The sequence below is a fragment of the Acromyrmex echinatior genome, chromosome 6, assembly GCF_024713525.1.
Source record: "Acromyrmex echinatior isolate Ae372 chromosome 6, ASM2471352v2, whole genome shotgun sequence".
Taxonomy (NCBI): domain Eukaryota; kingdom Metazoa; phylum Arthropoda; class Insecta; order Hymenoptera; family Formicidae; genus Acromyrmex; species Acromyrmex echinatior.
In genome coordinates this window covers 7,436,947-7,456,547 of record NC_141857.1, presented here as the reverse complement: position 1 = coordinate 7,456,547, position 19,601 = coordinate 7,436,947, and the positions used below count along the sequence as shown (strand labels likewise).

Genomic DNA, 19,601 nt, shown 5'->3' with positions numbered 1-19,601 from the left:
AGCTTTGTTTAAGTTAACTTTTCGTTCAATAAAAAATATCATTTGGCATTTTATTCTATTTTTCCGCTAGATAGAAATAAGTTTACAAGTTACGAAACTTTTCACAATGAAGAATAATAGTTTCTTATTAAGATTTGGAGTTTTCAATGAGAGTCATTAATCGTGAGCGTTGTATTCTTTGAACATATGAGATATATGCAAAAACTTTATCAAGTTTTCAGATCTGTACAATAAAGATCAATTAATTCTTATCTTTATGCTTGCGCGCTAAAATCAACATTTTAGTTTTGCGATGGAAACCAAGAATTGCATTCACAGATTTTTGCGAGCTCAGCGACAGAGACACTTGTCGAAATGTAAATGCGTGTAAAAGGGTTCATTCACATGAAAGTAATAGGAGACGATATAAGCTGTCAGCAATTTTTCTCTGTCGCACCGTGGTGAAGAACTCTGCCTATCAAATCCAGAGTTTAGTCGTTACCGGTGTAATCTCGTGTGAAGATCAGTAAAGTTAGGAATTTTATACAAAACGGCACGATCGTTATAAAAAAATTTAAAAGTTAATCAAAAGTAAGTTGAAAACATAGCTATATTCAAGAATTTTGTATAATTTAATTAAGACTTATATTTAAATTAATATTATTTTGAATTTTGGGGGAATTATTAACATTTCAGATCAATTGCGTTAATGTCGACAACCATATCGACACGTAATTATCATTTCTGAAATTAATTCATTCGTTTGAAAAATATATATATATTAGTTCAACATCTTAATACTTAGACCGTAGTGGCGCTTCGGATTTAAAGTAATGTTATTTAATGTTATTTTGTTAATTTTCTTTTGCGTAATTAGTGCGTCTTTTGGATAAATCGAATAAACTGCACATCGATAAAAATAAAAGCCTACCTTTGCAATTGGTCGATGTTCCAATTGATTCACCATGTTGCGTTGTGTTGACGGATTCGAGAATTCGAAATACAGGTAAGTTTTATTACTTGACAATTGATATTTGAGAAACACATATCCTGCAGTTACATATTATTTAGTTCTTTATTGAAAATCTTGAAGAGCATTTTATATTAAGCATAATAAATTAAAAATCATAGGATAACTCAAATAAAGTGTTACAGACTAATATTTAGAGATACTTTTATATCCAGTGATTTCTAAATACGATGAATAATGATGATTTGTTATTAGAAAAAGTTCTTTTAAGTGTGTTACAAATGATTTTTTGGAGTTCTATTTCAAGAGGATAGTAGAGGAGCAACTTTGAAATTTCAAATTCTATCGAAGAAAGAAATTGGATTACGTAAAAACCAAGGAACTTAATTCACTTGAAATATTTTTTTATACAATTATAAGATCAAAAGTTATGAGTAATGAAATGCAGAGATCTATCGTAGAGTTGGTGAATTTATAAATCTAAAGATTAAAGCATTCATCTTGTATTAAAGTTGGATAAGTCCTTCAAGAATGCCAATAGATCTGTTCAAATTGCTTGCACTTTTTGCGTTTAAAATTATCACTTTTTCTCTTTTTAACATCCGAATACATTATACTCATCTTATTTTAAGAAAAAATTTCGGGCAACGCGAACAGATCTATATTGTGAATATTGCTTTATTGTAATATATATGTATTTTCAACATTTAAGATTAATATTGATCACGATTTTAGGCGTAACTTCTAACAAATGCATGACGAAGTCAAGCGGGCGTAGCCATTCGAATTTTTATGCACGACACAAACATATTCTTCTGATTGGAGCGATTTCAATCTTATTGATTGTACTTTTTATAACAATTATCAACTTTATGTTTTCTATAATGTCAGGACATGACGCTCATAATACTTCAGGTAAAAATTAATAAATATTACGTGTGTTTGTAGAAGTACATACTGTTTTTCTTGAAAATTTTACTCTAGTTCGTTCTTGCAATCGCCAATTTCCAGCCGATGTCTTCGAAGAATCGTTTCTTCTACCATGATTCTTTCAGTTCGCATTCAACCGGAAATACGTGTGGAACGAGTGATCAGACTAGGCTTTCCTCTCAGCAGAAGATCATTATTGAAGTCCCGGGTTGGAAAAGTGATAGATGGAGATCCATCTTTTAGCGATCAGACGGAGCTTACGAGCCAGATAACACAAGTTGTAAAAGACGACACATTTCTAACGATAAATGGAAGAGACGCTGACACGCGTTTCAAGCGGGAGGTATCTCGCAAAAGAAGAGATTGCGCTCTGAACGATCAATATTGTAAGGTGTTGTTGCACACGGTGCAAGACTATCTGGTGAATCTCAATAATAAGTTTTCAGCGACAAACGACGAAAAATCATTGCCTAGAGATATTTTAAAGTGTCTTGAGTGTAAACAAATAAGCATCGCGAATGAAAATTATACGTCACGATTGAAAGATCGATATTTCCCGCATGATTATACCGAGCAAAATCGTTCGAGCGATTTTAGCACTACCATCAAGTTACTGGATGACAGAGAGGCTGAAAATGGCTCAAAGCTGCCGGAAGTTAATCAGATAAAAGCGGCAGATATCCAACTGCTGGAAACGGACTCAGTTATCGATGATCCATTACAAAATGCCACGAATCAGTCATTGAAAGACGTCATATCGGAAACCAGTACTGTATCAATTAATTACACAAATTCTAATGGAAGCCAACGGATATATGTAAACGACACTGACAGTAACAATTCAGACGTCAACGTTAAATGGTCCGACAGGAATTCAGTCGTAAATAACTCGCCTGTGATGAAAAGCCAAAACAATGAAGGCATTTCTGCAGTATCGAAAAATGATCAACAACAAAGTATAATAACCGCAAACGAAGGTGTCACGAGTGTAAAGCCGTTGTTCTTGATGGAATCGAGCACAAGAATGCATCATGACACTGTTACAAAAGATGATGGAAAATCCATGAAAACCACGATTGCAGCTGATTCGATAGGAACAACCGAAACAAGAATACGGACCATCATTGATCTTACGAAGCAGATTACTGAAAACGTGACCAGTGTGCCAGTGGTATACGACGTGACTGGAATCAATGGTAATACGGTGCATCCTTCAGCGCATCCTTCGTTCGAGGGACACCCGGAAAATCGATCGACTACAGCAACGAACGGTATGCAATCGGGAAGAATACATATTGGAAAGAGTATATAATGAAATAATTAATCGCGAGAGAGAGTCGCTTGCTATTTACAAACATCAATATTTATGCTATGAATGTGCTTCTTTAAGATATATATATTATATATATATACTTTCTCCTTATTTTTTCTGCTAATTCCTTTTTATTCTACACTTCCAATATTCTATATTTTTTAAGTTTATCAAAAAATATTTAGAATGCAGAAACAAATAAGTAGTTAAGTTTACGTAATCACTAGAGTCGTATAAGTTCCAAGTCTCGGAATATTCATAATACATAACATTCATACATAACATAAAACGCTCAATATGATTTTAAATTAAATCGTATCGAGGAAGTGTTTTTAACTTATAAATCAGAGGCAGGTACATACTAAACTCTCTCTCTTTTCCAGACTGTTATTATTCTTGCAGTACACAGTTGAAAAATTGTATTAAATTAACGCATTATAACTCAAACAGTCCAAATTTTTTTCATTAATTTAACACAAAATGAATGCATGTGTTATAGATGTTACAATGTAACATTTCGTAAAAATTAATACAAAAAATGTGACACTTTGATTGCAATTTAAAAATAAATTGAAGAAACATATTTCTTCCATAAAATTAACATATACATATATTCATTTTTCATTTATTTATCTTAAAATTTATTTTAAAACTACATTATTTATATTTTGCCATTTATTCTTAAATTGTGTTATGTTATCATTAAAAATATAAATATAATATAAACATTAAATTATCATAAAATAACAAAATTACATTATGTTAAATTAACACTTAAGTATGTTAAAAATTTAATACAAAAATTTTAACAAGAACCGATTTTAATACAAGTATAAAAAATATATTTTTTACTATGTATTTCTGTCCTCTGTAAAATGTTTACGATTTGTTGAAAATAATAACTGAAATTTTTAAGAAAGATACACTTGCAGGATCAAGATTGAAAGAAAATCATCGTGATAACAAGCATTTCATGCCGGCCGATCATTTCCAAATAAAAGACAATGGCAAACCTATGCCAGTAGCCGTGAAGACCACGAAATCCTTTCAGCAGTTACAACTGACCCCCACAACGTGGACAATGCCACATCCAATCTGTTTCTTTGGCTATCCTGGACAATTTTCCAACATGCCATTATCTCCAGAATCAGCATTTTACTCAAGTCCCTCTTCAACGCAACATCGCGGATTTCCTTTTCAAAACCCGCTTCATCAAGGTTTTTCGCCGAATTATATGCAGATACAAGCGAATACGCCTATGTCAAGATTGAACTACGCCGACAGTCTACCTCAATCGATTGCTCAAGCCATCGGACCTACGGGACCTGCCATGCCAAACGCACCAATTTTCTCGTTGAATCAGCAATCAACCGCAATGTCCCAGCAACCAATTGCAAACATGCCATATTTCTGCGGTTATATGTCACTATCGACCGTTCACTTTCCACCGATATCTGACACTTCGCAATCTGACCGCTCTGTCGGCGAAGTTAAAGATCTTCCAAAAGAATCACAAAAATTACCTCATAAAGTCGGTGTTATCACACAGCATAATCCACGTAAGCGAAGTTTTGCAGATTTCCTGCGAGAATTTTTTCAATTTTTTTATCTCATCTCTGTATCGTTCCTCTTCTTTACATAACATATTTATTTCATCTTATCTATCTTAATTATTTTAATTATTATATATATCGCTTTCTTGCATCAAAAGTGACACAATTAAAAAAAAAACGTGATTTTCGTATAGATGTACGACGAGTACTACCATAAATAAATAAACATCACCTTATTTATAATTAAAAATATATTAACTTAACTTCATAAAAAATTATAAAATTGGTCACAACGAATGTTAAAGACTCTCAAAAAATTAAAGCCTCTAAAAAAATGTTTAAAAAAATTATCAAAAATTTAAAAAAAAGTGATTTTTAAAAATAATTATGACATTTGATTATGTTAAAATATTTTTTTTTGCCGATATTATTTCATTATTATAATTTTCTGTCAAGTTGAAAATAATGTTTCTGTTTTCTGGGAAACAATTAATTTTTTAATCGTATCGATTTTGTTGTATCACTTTTGAAGTAAGGGAGCGATATCTATTTTTCTTTTTACGATATTCTGAAACCTGAAACTGAAAATTGAAATTTTTTAAAATCAATTAGAGCGGTAATTTTAACGGCATGATAATTATTTTAGAATACCATACGCTCAACAAATGTCCTATAAATTATCATCAGTGTGATAATCAATATTGCATCCCAAGGATAAAATGGTGCGACGGCCGTGTCGATTGCGCCGATGCTAGCGACGAAACGAGATGCTCCTGCAGAGATCGAATATCACGAAATCGACTCTGCGACGGTTATTTCGATTGTCCACATGGAGAGGATGAGCTCGGTTGTTTTGGTAAAAATAGATATTTCGTTATATACACACACACATATATATATATATGTACATGTATAAATATATATACATTTTAAATAAATGAAATAGAATTCGATTTTGCTTATATGTTCTGTTGCATTTTATATGTGATAAGAATTTTTTCAATATTTTTTGGCACAATACGTTTATATACATATGCATATGTATACAATATATGAAAGACTGTATTTTTGCCAAAAATAATTAATCTATTCAAATTTTAATGGGCTTGTTAATACTGTTATTTTTTTACAGTTATAACTTAATTTATTTTTTAGCCAAATAAATATTAAAGCGATATATGTGACACAGAAACCTAAGTGACCAACTGAGCATTGCGATTGCCTTGAAAAAAAACTAATTGAGAATCGGTAGACAATTATATTCAGCCGTATTGTTGAAGAAATAATAATTTATCATAAATATAACACCTTCTTTTATATTACTGCAGTTGTCCACCAGATGACGCTAAATACTAATTAAACTTAGAAGCTACTTTATCTACGAAACTTCTTCATGCAAGCGATTTATATAAAACATAATCCCATCGCTTGAAATATGAATTTATGATATATTTATCCTTTAAACTTATATAATCTTACATGTGAATGTAGAAAAAGGATTTAAAATATACGCATTTTTTAATTTGAATGTTTAAATTTTTAGGTTGCCCAATGGAATCTTTCAATTGCGACGACTGGGACAAGCGGTATAATAGCAATAATTGCGTATTACTTTCGCAACGTTGCGATGGGATAAAACACTGTCCTAACGGAAAGGACGAGCTCGACTGCAATATGCTTCTAGAACATATGGGTTCAAATGATGTATGTGCGATGTTATACATTTACTAAGGCCTGATTGCACCAACGTTACTTTGATTTTAAGCAAGGCATAAAACCCTCTTTGTCTTTGTCTCTTTTTCGGCTTTAAAACGAGATAGAGAGAATTTTAAGTCTCGCTTAAAGTCAAAGTAACTGGGCCTAAATGATTTAAAATCTAATACGCGGATCAACTGGAAAGTAACGCTTAGTCGCACATAATTTGTAAAGGAAAAGAAATATTCGAAAGAAAAAGGCATAAAAGTGCATTTTTTTTACTACAAGAACGTACCTTTATTTTTAACGTAATCATTATCTACAATTATATTCTTCTCAACGGTGAATCAGTTTTTTCATTCGGTTAATAAAGAATTCCGGCGATCTTTCCTCGATCCACGACTTCACTGCGTCCTTCATTATCCGTAGTAAAATAAATATTCTTAAAATACCTCTTTATATTTGGAAAGATGGAAAAACCGCAAGGCGCCAAATCTGCCAACTCCTGATGGACGAAATTTTATTGCACACTTATTCGTTTCAATCAACAGTTTCATCATTAAGCGGCTTGTAAACGACGATGAATGTCATTAGGATTCATTTTTCGGATGAACTGAAGGTTACAGTGAAATAAGAAAAGACCATCAGAATTCTTTCATCGACCAAATGAGAAAACTGGTTCACTGTTAGAAAAATATATAGTTGTAAGTCATAACTACAAGTTGAAATGTAATGATACGTTCTTGTAATCAATATAAAGTGCCTTTTTTGTTTCATTTGAATACCTCTTTTCGTTGACGAATTATGTGCGACTATACATTACTTTTCAGCCGACTCATGTAATATAGTAAATTATGATAAATATTTTCCAATCATCTCTCTATATGTATATATTATTTCGATTATAGATCTTTGCAGTTGGTTATACTCAAGGATATTTACATAAGAATGTACGAGGGCAATGGTATCCCGTTTGCTCAGAGACATTATCTTGGGCGGTGGATGCTTGCGAATCGGAAATTGGTTTGCCGCTAACGTATGTCATCGATAAACGAAATTTAAATTTTTAATTTAATTGTTAATTATACGCATTTATAATATATTTATGCACATAGAGGAAAGGCCCCTATTATGAGATACCGAGTTCATTTCGGGTAAATGCTAGAAGAATAGTCTATAGGCAGAATTTAAAAAAATAATAGGTCATTTGGAAGGGAATTTAATAAGCTTTAAGATTACATAAAATTTAATTCAAATTCTATTTTTTTTTTGAAAATTAAAGGAATGCAAAAAGTGAGCAAATTGCAAAGTCAAAAAATTGTGCTCCTAATATGAGATGCCTCGAGAAATCGAGATAGTAAAAAATGCAAAGTATATCAGTATTGCATTAAAAAAAAAACTTTATTTAATGTTTCTAAAGTACAAACAAACATAGCCGTGTGCGAAAAATGAGCATGTGATAAATTATACCCAGAACTCGTTTTCAAATAGTTGAAATCGATATCGCAGATATAGGCACTCGACGTTTATTCCGGTTGTCTTTTTTATTATTGTACAATAACATTTATACTTTAGCAACGATTTTCATTATAACAGGAGCATGGGTTATTTCATATTAGGAATACCCTGGATATCTCATATTATGATTTCCACGCCTTATAGTTTTTTAATCATCAAATCTAATTTTTGTAATTAAACAATTTAACATATCCCGCATTTTTCTATTAGTACGATCTTACTTTATTACTACATAAAGAATTTATTGTCAAATATTAATTTTTTAATTAAATAATAAACAAGATTTAAATGCTCATCTTAATGAAACTTGAAGACATTCAAATTCTAAAATCTTGTTTTACAATGATTACAGGCATGATGTAATAATGAATTTTTTACTAAATAGTTTTCAATCCAAGAGCAATAAATTCATGGTGGAATTCATAGATAACGTTTATTAGTTTAACAGAAACGCCGCTATCTCATAATAAGGAGCTTTCCTCTATTAAACTTCATCCAAGTCAAGAAATTTTCATCAATATTATAAACAACAAAAATATATAAAGAGATAAATGTGGGTGATAAATTTCAGTAATTATCATTTTTATTAAATTTATATCCGACATGTTTGACAATGTATCTGATAGATTCTATCAGATACATCGTCAAACATGTCGGATATAAATTTAGTAAAAATGATAATTACTGAAATTTATCACCCACATTTATCTCTTTATATATTTTTGTTGTTTATAATATTGATGAAAACATTTGCCGGTCGATTATTTTTTTCGTATACCTATATCGACACTTATCGCCGATATTCTTTTGATCTTTATCACCTCGAAATCGAAACTAAAGGGTTTCAATACATAAATAGTTGAAACTGAATCATAATGTCGTAAAACGTGAATCGTAATCAGTAACTATATATATCGTATCGACATGTAATAGTACGCCAAACCATTGTGCGTTGATCTACAACTACATATGTATACGGCTCACATTTACGATTACGGTCAGCTTTGTTCTGAGGCCCTTACATTGTCATCCACATTTTGAAGTTGTTGTCAATTTTTGTCAGCAACAGTTTGACAAAATGTAATTAATACCTAAATATAAATTTCATAATGTTTTAAAATTCCAAATTTTATTTTGTAGAAAACGCTATCGGTAATGTATTGTATTTCCAACGGATTCTATCTGACTGATTCTAACGAAGCATTAATTATATTTTTAAAAATACAAATACTTACTAATAAAATTAATCAAATCTCTGTGTTAAAAATATTATATATTTGCAATTTATTAATAAATTGATGCATCTTTACAGAACAATGCCAGAAATACAAACTGTTCGTATGTCTGAGATCTTTCAAAATCTTTACGTGATAGAATCCGACAATAATGATATAAAGATGACATTATGCCCGGGCACAGCAGTATTTGTCAAATGTCCGCCGTTACCTTGCGGCACCAAAGTCTTCCCACGTCAAAACTTGTCTCCCGCTTTCAACACGACAAAGAATAATTACATGTCTAGAAGATACATGGAGGAACAATCCCCCTTAAAAAATGCGGAATTTAATAAGCTGTACCAGGAGACACTGAGGCTTCTGAAGCCAAATCAGTTCATGTCCGAGAAGAAAATGCAAAAGCAGATCAATGATACCTTCGTCGGATCGCAATTGCGAGTAGTCGGCGGCCGAACAAGTCAACCTAGAGCTTGGCCTTTCCTGGTCGCTATTTATAAAGACGGTTTTTTCCATTGCGGTGGTGTCATCTTAAGTGAAGTTTATATACTCACCGCAGGCCATTGTATGGATCGGTATGAGCGTTTTCAAAGACTAGTTTTCTTAGACATACAATAAATATATTGCAGATACAGATGACGCTGAATGATAGTACTTATTAAACGCAAATATTTTTCTTATCGATTTAAGATGTATCTACTAATAATTTTTAGATATGAAGGGCATTATTACGAAATACAAGCCGGTATACTCAGACGGTTATCATTTTCACCAATGGCACAGTGGAGAAAAGTGAAATACGTAATGGTTCATCCAAATTATGTAAAAGAAGAAATGCAGAACGATATTGCAGTAATCATGTTGGACGAATCTCTTCTTTTCAATCGATGGGTTCGCCAGGTTTGCTTGCCAACGTTAAATACCGCGGGTGCTGAATGGAAAGCAAGCCCATCGCCGCAATCCATATGTATTGCTATTGGATGGGGATCTATGAGAGAAAATGGACCAGATCGTAAGCTCAATTTTTATAAATAATGATAAATAAACTTTATTTTCAAATCTTTTTGAAAAAGTCGAGGGTTCATAAAAAATCTATTTTTAAACATTTATTTATTTATTTTCATGCATTAGTAATTAATATATATATATATATATAACACAAATGTCTAAAAAAATACATAGGTATATGTATTTTACTCAAAACTTCTGTTACATTTGCTTTTTATTTCATTTCATTATATTTAATCAATTTGTGAGAGAGAAATAACAAACTAAATATTTACTTTAAACTCATCCTCGTAACACTCTAACGGAGAGATTAGAAAGTTCTAGGATCTATATAACAATAATAATGTATTTACTCTTTACAAGTTATTTTGAGATGGTTATTATTATTTTTTATTTTCAATCCATTGAGAGAGAGAGAGAGAGAGAGAGAGAGGATATAAATATGATAATTTTTCTCCGAACATATTTCCTGTTTTCTGTTTCATTTTTGCCGAAAGGCTGTTCACGATGTAACGCTATTGATAGAGAACAATTTGGCATAACTCAGATTTAAAAAAAAATGAACTTATTTGACTTTTGTGGGAAACCGTTCAAAAACAAAATGTAATTTGCTCCTTCTTTAATTAAAAATAAAATTTCGTTTTAGCGGATCATTTGCGAGAAGTAGAAGTGCCGATTTTATCATCGTGTAAGCATTCGGCTGATCAGAATAACGCTACAATCTGCGCAGGATATCCTGCGGGTGGCCATGATGCTTGTCAGGGCGATAGTGGTGGTCCCTTAATGTGCAGGTAATAATTAATGAAAACGAAGCATTGAATATTTTTACAATTACAAAAATTTTTTTTGCAGAAATTTAAATTTAGAATCACAATGGTATGCGGCGGGTCTAATCAGTCATGGTGACGGATGCGGACGTCCTGATGAGCCCGGTGTTTACATGAAAGTGAGTTATTACGTAGATTGGATTCTGCAAACGTTTAAAATCTTAGGTAAGTCTTACTTAACGAAAAATACGAATATGTTATAATAGAAAATGCCTTCTCTATATATGAGCTTGTGTTCACTATTTAATTTTAATAAAATATTTTATTTTGTAGATAATCAAATGGCATCTCTTTATGAAAATAAACCCTTAGATTCGTGTATAGGATTTAGCTGTCATTCGAGCATAAAAAAGTGTTTGCCAATAAAGAATCATTGCGATGGAATTGTAAATTGTCTAGACGCAGAAGACGAAATCGAATGCCAAATTCTGAAAGCAAATTATGCGAGATACGGGAATTCCAATGACAACTTTCCAACTTTCATAAAATCACAAGCTAAGGAAGTATCCAGTGATACCACAGAAAAAAATGGTAAATCATGCTAATTTCTTTTATGATAATCAAGTCTCGGATTCTTAATAAAATAATAAAAAATTAATTTTATATTATACCAGAATTTAATCGATTTTTATGTTACAGAAGTAAACACAGAAGCAACTCCTATTTCTACTTCTTCCTATTTCTTCTATCAGACAGAAACGCAGACTTACAATAACGAAAATTCAAATATCGTAGATATCTACGAGACTACGCCTGAAATAACGATGTCGAACGTTAGATCAACATTTACCTGCACAAAGTGAGTTACGAAATATTATAATTTTCAGTACTAATCCTCCGAAGTTGACACTGGATTTGTACGACTCATTTAATTTATGTTAATTAAAAACCATTAATTAATTTCAAGGGATCAAAATGACATAATTTGTATAAAAATTAATAAAAACTAATTGTAAGTATATATTTTAATAACAATAATCTAAATTTGCATATATTACAAAAAGAAAATTTAATTAATTATTTAACATTTTTGATAAAGAGATTTATAATTAAGTAGGTCCAATAAATTCGTCGTCGACTCCGAAAGGCGAGTTAATTAAGACTTAATTAAAGTATTTAATTAATTTTAAAGAATCAAAGCATAACTTGTATAAAAATAAATGAATACTAAATATATTTTAAAAAAGTATATTTGCATACAACAAAAAGGAAAATTGAATTATTTGACATTAGAATTAATTAAAATTCAGACTTTTGAATCAATGTTATCTCATTTTCAGTTTAATCCAAACTATAAAAATCAATAAAAGGTGCGATAAACACTTAGACTGCGAGGACGGAACTGATGAAAAGGACTGTACATGTAGAGATTATCTGTTGAATTTTCAACCCACAGCGATTTGCGACGGACATCTGGATTGCGACGATGAAACGGACGAAAAAGATTGTGGTATTCAATTATACATAATTTCGCCGTTGATTTCACCTATCTAACAAAACGATCCTTTCAGGTATATGCAAGAATAACGAGTTTTATTGCAGTAGGAGTGGGGATTGCATTTCGATAACGAAAAGGTGTGATGGAAATTTCGATTGCTCTCTAAACGAGGACGAGCTTGACTGTAGTAAGTTTGTGTTTTGTATAATGTTTGCTTAAGAAAATATCAAGTGAAATCGATAGCAATATTCTTTTTCAGTTGCATTGACAAACGGGGAATACGTTAACGTAGATAGTGATAATTGGTCCATTTTAAACACAGAAGGTTTGCTTAGTAGATATTACAACGGAACATGGCATGTAGAATGTCTTCAGGCAGATATGTTGGAGAATAGCACAAAAACGTCGATAATAGGAGAAAACTTATGCAAATATCTCGGATTCACGTACGTTTGATTTTCAATAAATGTTCAGCCATTCAATAAAAGTCTAATATTTAAATTAGTTGTTTAAGGAAGCTATTTAAAAGGAGCCCTATTTAAAAAATCTAACTTTTGGAAAAATGAAAGAAACGTTTTAGTTTTTACAACTGTCATACTAAAAATAATTAAAAATATGTAAAAAATATCTTATTATCTCGTATGTTAAGTGAATGAAACATATCACTTTTAAAACTTATTTTAAAAAAAAACTAATTTTTAAAATAATAACTTATGTTTTGTTTCTGAAAACAAAAATGAGAAAAGTTTTGTACATATAACATAATTTCTTAATTAAGAAATTCTAATATTAATGTAATGAGAATAGACCTTTAAGGATTTTATAAAATAACGGGTTGCAGTCTATAAAAGATATTTAACTTATTATTAAAAAATAACACAATTCATTAAAAAAAAAAACACATTCGTAACATTGAATTCCAGTATGTTAAATTGCTGAAATAATTAATTGTTGAATATATTTTTACAAAGACATAATGTAAGGAAAACGGAAATCATAAATTACGACTCTGTTTCTCATGTGAATAACAAATCCAGAGATCCAATGTGTTGGAAAAAAATGCTTAATTAATGTGATTTTTTTAAGACAACTATGTATCAGTTTTTCTAAATCCCCTAATATCTTAAGTTTGAACAAAAATTTACTTATAAAGTTTCTAAAATGATCAATTTATTTGTTCATGTACAATTTTCCAAATACGTTAATTATTACTATTCTCGATAGTATATAATAAAAAAATAATAATTGTGAAAGACATGAATTGTATGCAGGGGTTTGCAATCATTGGATAAGGCCGTTGTGAACAAAACGATATTAGAAACAAAATTCTCGCGGAAGTGGGACAATACGACAGGTGATAAACCTTTACCACAGCATGTTGCGGAGAGTAAGGGAGGCGAGACGTGTACGACGTTACGGTTTCGCTGTAGACCGGTTTTAAGCAGCAGTGCCGACTCGCATGTGGTCATCGATCCGAGAACTGGAAATCATACCTACCTGTGGCCGTGGCTGGCAGCCATATTCGTCGACGGCCGTTATCACTGCTCAGCCTTACTTCTGGAACCAAACTGGCTTTTGTCTAGTTCGAGCTGCACGGAAATTATCAGGTAAGTGTGAGTCCTGTTTTATTCCAAATATTTTCTTATCTCAAAAATGCACATGGAAAGAAGAACAGTTTTGTGTGCTCGAAATATAAAAATTTAACTAAATAGAAATCTAAAAATAACTTTGAATCATTCATATTTAACAATTATTCATACTGATTGCTAGAATACCTTCTTGCAGCATTGTTCATCGCATGCTTGAGTCCTTTACGTAATTATTTTGATATCTAAAATTATTTATACTCTGTGTTCATCTATTTTTAAATACTTTAGTAAAATTATTCTTTCCATGCAGTTGTCAAGCGCAGATTATATACAATCTAATCGTTCTTCATTAGAATTATTTTTCATCAGATTCTCTTGATAAATATCAGCGAAGAGATGTAATAATGAAAAATAAAAATTGTAGATTATCAGTGAATTATACGACAGCTCTGCTTGGCCAAAGCCACTCGTTTCTCTACGTGGACGGACCTCATCAACAGATATCGATCGTTGACGAAATCAGAGATGTGGAAAGAACAAATGTCTCGTTGCTTCACTTAAAAACTGCAGTAAATTTTACACGTTACGTGCAACCGCTGTTTTTAGAAAAAAAGTGTGTATATTGGTTATTCATCGGTTATCATATAAATATTGTTTTCTTTTATCTTCTTTCTTTCTTTTATAACTATTTGTTAAATTTTCGCAGAATATATCCACCGGCAAAAAGCGATTTATGTGTAGCAATCGGTACAGACAACGAATACGTGACACAATCGATCTTTCTTCAACCAATCCTCCAAAATTGCGACAAGTGCTATCGTTGTTTCGTCGAAGCTTTAGGCACTAAATGTTCGGTAAAGCTTCATAATAACAATTGAACTACGATTATTTTCACTCATGAACTAACAATGCAAAATATGCAATCAAATTTCGATTTTATCTTTTGTATGTATTTAGACTAATGGAACTTCTTCGAATTGGAACGGTACGGTATTTTGTCGCAGCGAGAAAGGATGGTATCCCGTGGCTGTATTTCAAGAAAACGACGGCCCATGCAGCTTCAGAAGCATGCGGAACTTGACAAGCATTGATTACATCCATGCTTATCTCACGCAAACTTTAGGTAACATAAATCTTAAATTGGGTAAAAAGTTCTTTCGTATTTAAAAAAATTTTTTTGCAAAAGTTTTTCATTTGTTGCAAAATTTTTGTTACAATTATATCATTCGTTAAAGCAAAGTTTCAGCTTTAAGTATCTGTTTTTTAAATTGCGATATGATGATTTTTATCGAAGCATTTTATATGAGCAATCAAAGTTAGAATGCTCCTTTATTTAATTCACGAATAACTCATAGGAACATAAAAAAAAAATTATTTTGTAGGGAAAGCTTCAAGCTTTCACGATAGACAGTCGAAAATTTTCGTAAATTTATTTTGGACAAGTGAGAGACCCTCAAAGTGAAAAGAAAATTTTTCATCTTTTTCAGCTCGTAGGTTTTTAAATGTAAAAATTGCCAAACTCACAGAAACTCAAAAAATATAGTAACCTTTCAAAAATAGATTTCAAGCTTTAAACCTCTTTTTTTAAATTTAAATTTCATTTATTTTTGATGAAGATATTGTACATACAATTTTGAATTAAAAAATACGAAAAAACTTTTTCCCCGACTCAATATAAAGATACATTTACACCATTAATTTTTACTCATCCAATTAACTTTACGTTAATTGTATTTTGGAACAATGAAATAATTTAACGTGATTGAATTTTTCCAACATGACTGATATAATTTAACGTGATTGAATTTTTCCACTGTAGAGAAAGTGTCGCAACCAACGCCTGAAGCCGCATGTGATGGAGTTCGATGCAACATTGGACAATGCATTCCTTGGAATCAGGTATGCGACGGTGTGATGGATTGCCGAGATGGTGCGGATGAGAAGAATGCAATGTGTTTACAAGTGCAACAGATTAGAAGAAGAAACGAGACCAATAGTAATAAATCTTTTTAAATAATATAGAATTAAAAAAAATGTACATAGTTGAATTTTAATAGTTATTGCAACTGCATGTGTAATAATTTTACATACATATATATAAATTACTTGTGTAATTCTTCTTGATGCTTCCATGGGTGCTTTCTATATAACTAATCTGTGCTTCGCGGGTTTTCTCCATGTCTTGGTCCATTCTTGATGTGCCAACGTTTCGTGGGCCTTGCAGTCCACTTCATCAGGGCGAGGAGCAGCCTGATACTCCTCGCCCTGATGAAATGGACTGCAAGGCCCACGAAACGTTGGCACATCAAGAATGGACCAAGACATGGAGAAAACCCGCGAAGCACAGATTAGTTATACTTGTGTAATTGTTACTTATATAATATAGTTGCTGCTATTATGTTTTTCTCTAAGCAGAATTATTAATTACACAGGTTTGCAATTTGATTTGTTTTTTGTGCTGTTTTGAATTTTTGAGAAAAATGAGATGAGAGAAAAATACCCGAAAAACATGTTTCTGACTATTTTTGGCTATTTTTGAAAATTCATGGCTGACTAACTGTGCGAGATATTTCAAAAAAGACTCAAATTAATGATTGAACTTTAAAATAATAATATCAAATCTTTTACAGCGAGCGTCAAACTTCTGGCGCGTCCTATTTTTAGAAGTGTAACGCATTGTATTTAGATGTTTCAATCTCACTTTTCTCAAAAATCTGATAGAACATTTTTACTTACGGATTCAACGCATCAAAAACTATGAGAAATTATTATCCTTCTCCAAACAGCAAAAATCATGCAGACTTGTTTTATAAAATCTATTAGCTTAATGTTTAATTAATTGTTGATTTATTCTTCTTTGTGCACATGTTTTTAAAATGAATTTTTGTGTAGAATGCGCCAAGTCGGAGATACAATGCAGAAATGGTGAGTGTATTTCGAAGAGCGCATTTTGTGACGGAAAAGTGGATTGCTCGAACGGAGTGGATGAGCCTGTAATATGTAGCTGTGCAGAATATTTAAAATTGACTATGCCAGAACGATTGTGTGACGGAGTACGACATTGTCTCGATAAAACCGACGAATCGCCAGAAGAATGTCAATGTACCATTACCAGCTTCAAATGCAATACGTAAGATTGATAATATTAATAAATAAGTAATTGTCTATAAGAAGCATTATATAAGCTGTGCTGGATATCAATGTAAAAAATATTAATTTTTAAAAACATTGCTTTGATAATAAAACATAATAAACGTCAATGTTAAACGTTTTGACCTCATATTAGGTCATCCTCAGTAACTTTACATATTCAATTAAATAAATTAAAACTTATGTATATATTTGCAAATTATTACAATAAATTCAAATCGCGCTTATACTCTTTTCGTAAAATTTGATTTAAGCTTAATGTGGCAAGTCATTAAATTAAAATTGTGATTAAATCGCTCATATATATTCTCTCGTCATGCAAGTCGATGATATACTTATTCGGGGGCCGTAGTTTATTTATGTAGTTTTATTGTGAACTTGCGATTGTTTTCTTACATAGATCTCAATAATTGTCATGTTTTGGCAGTTCTCATACAATTTCACTTCTACATCTTGTTCATGATATGACAATTGAATGTAAAAGATATTTTCTATCTTAACAGTTAATATAGGAAATATGGATCATTTTAAAAAGTTTAAGTTTTATGCACTATAGTTTACTTAGTATATAAATCCTAATAACATAATATTTTGAAATTATTGTGAGGAACCAACTTAAAATTAATAAATAATTAATAAATTAATAAATAATTGTTATATAGATTGAAATCGACACAATAAATGCATTTATTTCATTTATAAATTTTCTATCTGTACTTTTGCCAAAACTGTGTGTCGTTCTCGATTCTCTTAATTAAACATACAGATTATAATGGAAGAATTTTCTAACTTAAATATACTTACATTTAGTTATCTATAACCCTATCAAAGTTGATAATATTAATATATGCCATATAAAATGTCTCTCATATCTCTGATAGCACTTTAAAAAGTGTTGCTGAATAACTGACAAATCTTGTAAAAATTATTACAATTAGTAATTATATATACAAATGTACATTATATGTGCAGAGAAAGCAAAAATCATACTTGCATCTCGCAAGATTTCGTGTGCGATGGCGATAATGACTGTCCGAATGGCGAAGACGAAATGGATTGTAGAGGAGTACAACAACTCTCAGATGACAGGTGAGACTTGACTGAGCTGTGACATCATTGATATATGAATGATATACAATGTTATTAAATGTTGACGAAATGGAGCAATGAACATGTTCACTAACTTAACTTAATAAATTTGTTTAATTGCTTTTCAGACCTGCTGCAGGCGAAGTGATGCAACGCTCTTACGGTGTATGGCATACTCTATGTTATCCGTCAGAAATTACGTCACATGAGGAGGCAGTAAAAGTGTGCAGAAAAAACGGTTACACGAATGGAATTATCGATTACAAATATCAATCGTTTAATCAGCCTGCTGTTCCATCTCGCGATGATTTTTACATGATACGATTAAATTCGGACACGTGGATAACCATGCGTAATGATAAACCCCTTATAACTCTGGTCCCACCAGAGAAACCCTGCTATCGTCTCTTTATCAAATGCAGCAATTAATATAAATGTATTGCTTACAAATTAAATCAATCATGTTAAAATAATTTCACTTCTACATCTTGTTCAATTTAATATAATAATTTCACCTCTACATCTTGATGACAATCGAATGTAAAAGATATTTTTTATCTTAACAGTTAATATAGGAAAGATGGATCATTAAGTTTTATGCATTATAGATTAATTTATTTACTTAGTATAAAAATTATAATGTACGACTAAAGCGAATTAATTACATTAGAAATAATTTTTTTGTAATCTAATAAATAAGTTTGTTACTCTTTGTTTGTATCTTCTGAGATAAAACATTGAATAAATTTATATAAAAGAAAGATATTTTCTATAACTTGTATTTTTGTTTTTATTATCTTATGTTTCATTAAATTTTATACATTAGAGATTAATTGCGGTTAATACTAAAATCACAGTGTACAAAACGAATTAATTATGTACATTAGAAATTATGTACATTAGATAATTTTTTTTAATCGAATAAGTAATAGTTGTATGTATCTTTTAATAATACAATAAATAAATTTACAAAAAAAAGATAGTCTCTATAATTTATAATTTAATTGTTTTAATTGTCATATATATAGTATATCAATGTGACAAAAAAATATCGTTTGCAAAATATAATACTTTCTGCAAATATATTCCCGATATTAATGTATTAAAAATTAAAGTTTAAATTGAATTGTCCTTAAAGTTTGCTATCTGATACAATAAAAGAATCAAATAATTGAGTAATGAAATTTTCACGTTCGAGAAATATGATAGCGTTGATCAAATTTTTTAATACCGCGATACATAACCGCTCCGAACACATGCATATGCGTCACGTAAGAAACAGCGCGAATTAGTCATTACGGGAATGTGAAT

At 31.0% G+C, this 19,601-nt stretch overlaps 1 protein-coding gene across 1 annotated transcript; it reads left to right on the top strand.

The window, feature by feature from the left end:
- Window positions 1-852: 852 nt before the first annotated feature.
- On the top strand, window positions 853-19,051 carry ndl (serine protease nudel; the record flags this gene model as incomplete). Its single annotated transcript, XM_011069451.2, has 24 exons — window positions 853-985; window positions 1,685-1,864; window positions 2,005-3,150; window positions 4,124-4,750; window positions 5,391-5,600; window positions 6,288-6,448; window positions 7,348-7,475; window positions 9,270-9,764; window positions 9,903-10,201; window positions 10,844-10,988; window positions 11,050-11,189; window positions 11,298-11,555; window positions 11,664-11,823; window positions 12,305-12,474; window positions 12,536-12,649; window positions 12,722-12,908; window positions 13,734-14,069; window positions 14,476-14,664; window positions 14,758-14,905; window positions 15,009-15,174; window positions 15,871-16,047; window positions 16,944-17,181; window positions 18,174-18,290; window positions 18,419-19,051. Coding segments are annotated over 24 exons (6,225 nt in total), but the record flags the coding sequence as incomplete, so codon positions are not given.
- Between the last annotated feature and the right edge of the window lie 550 nt (window positions 19,052-19,601).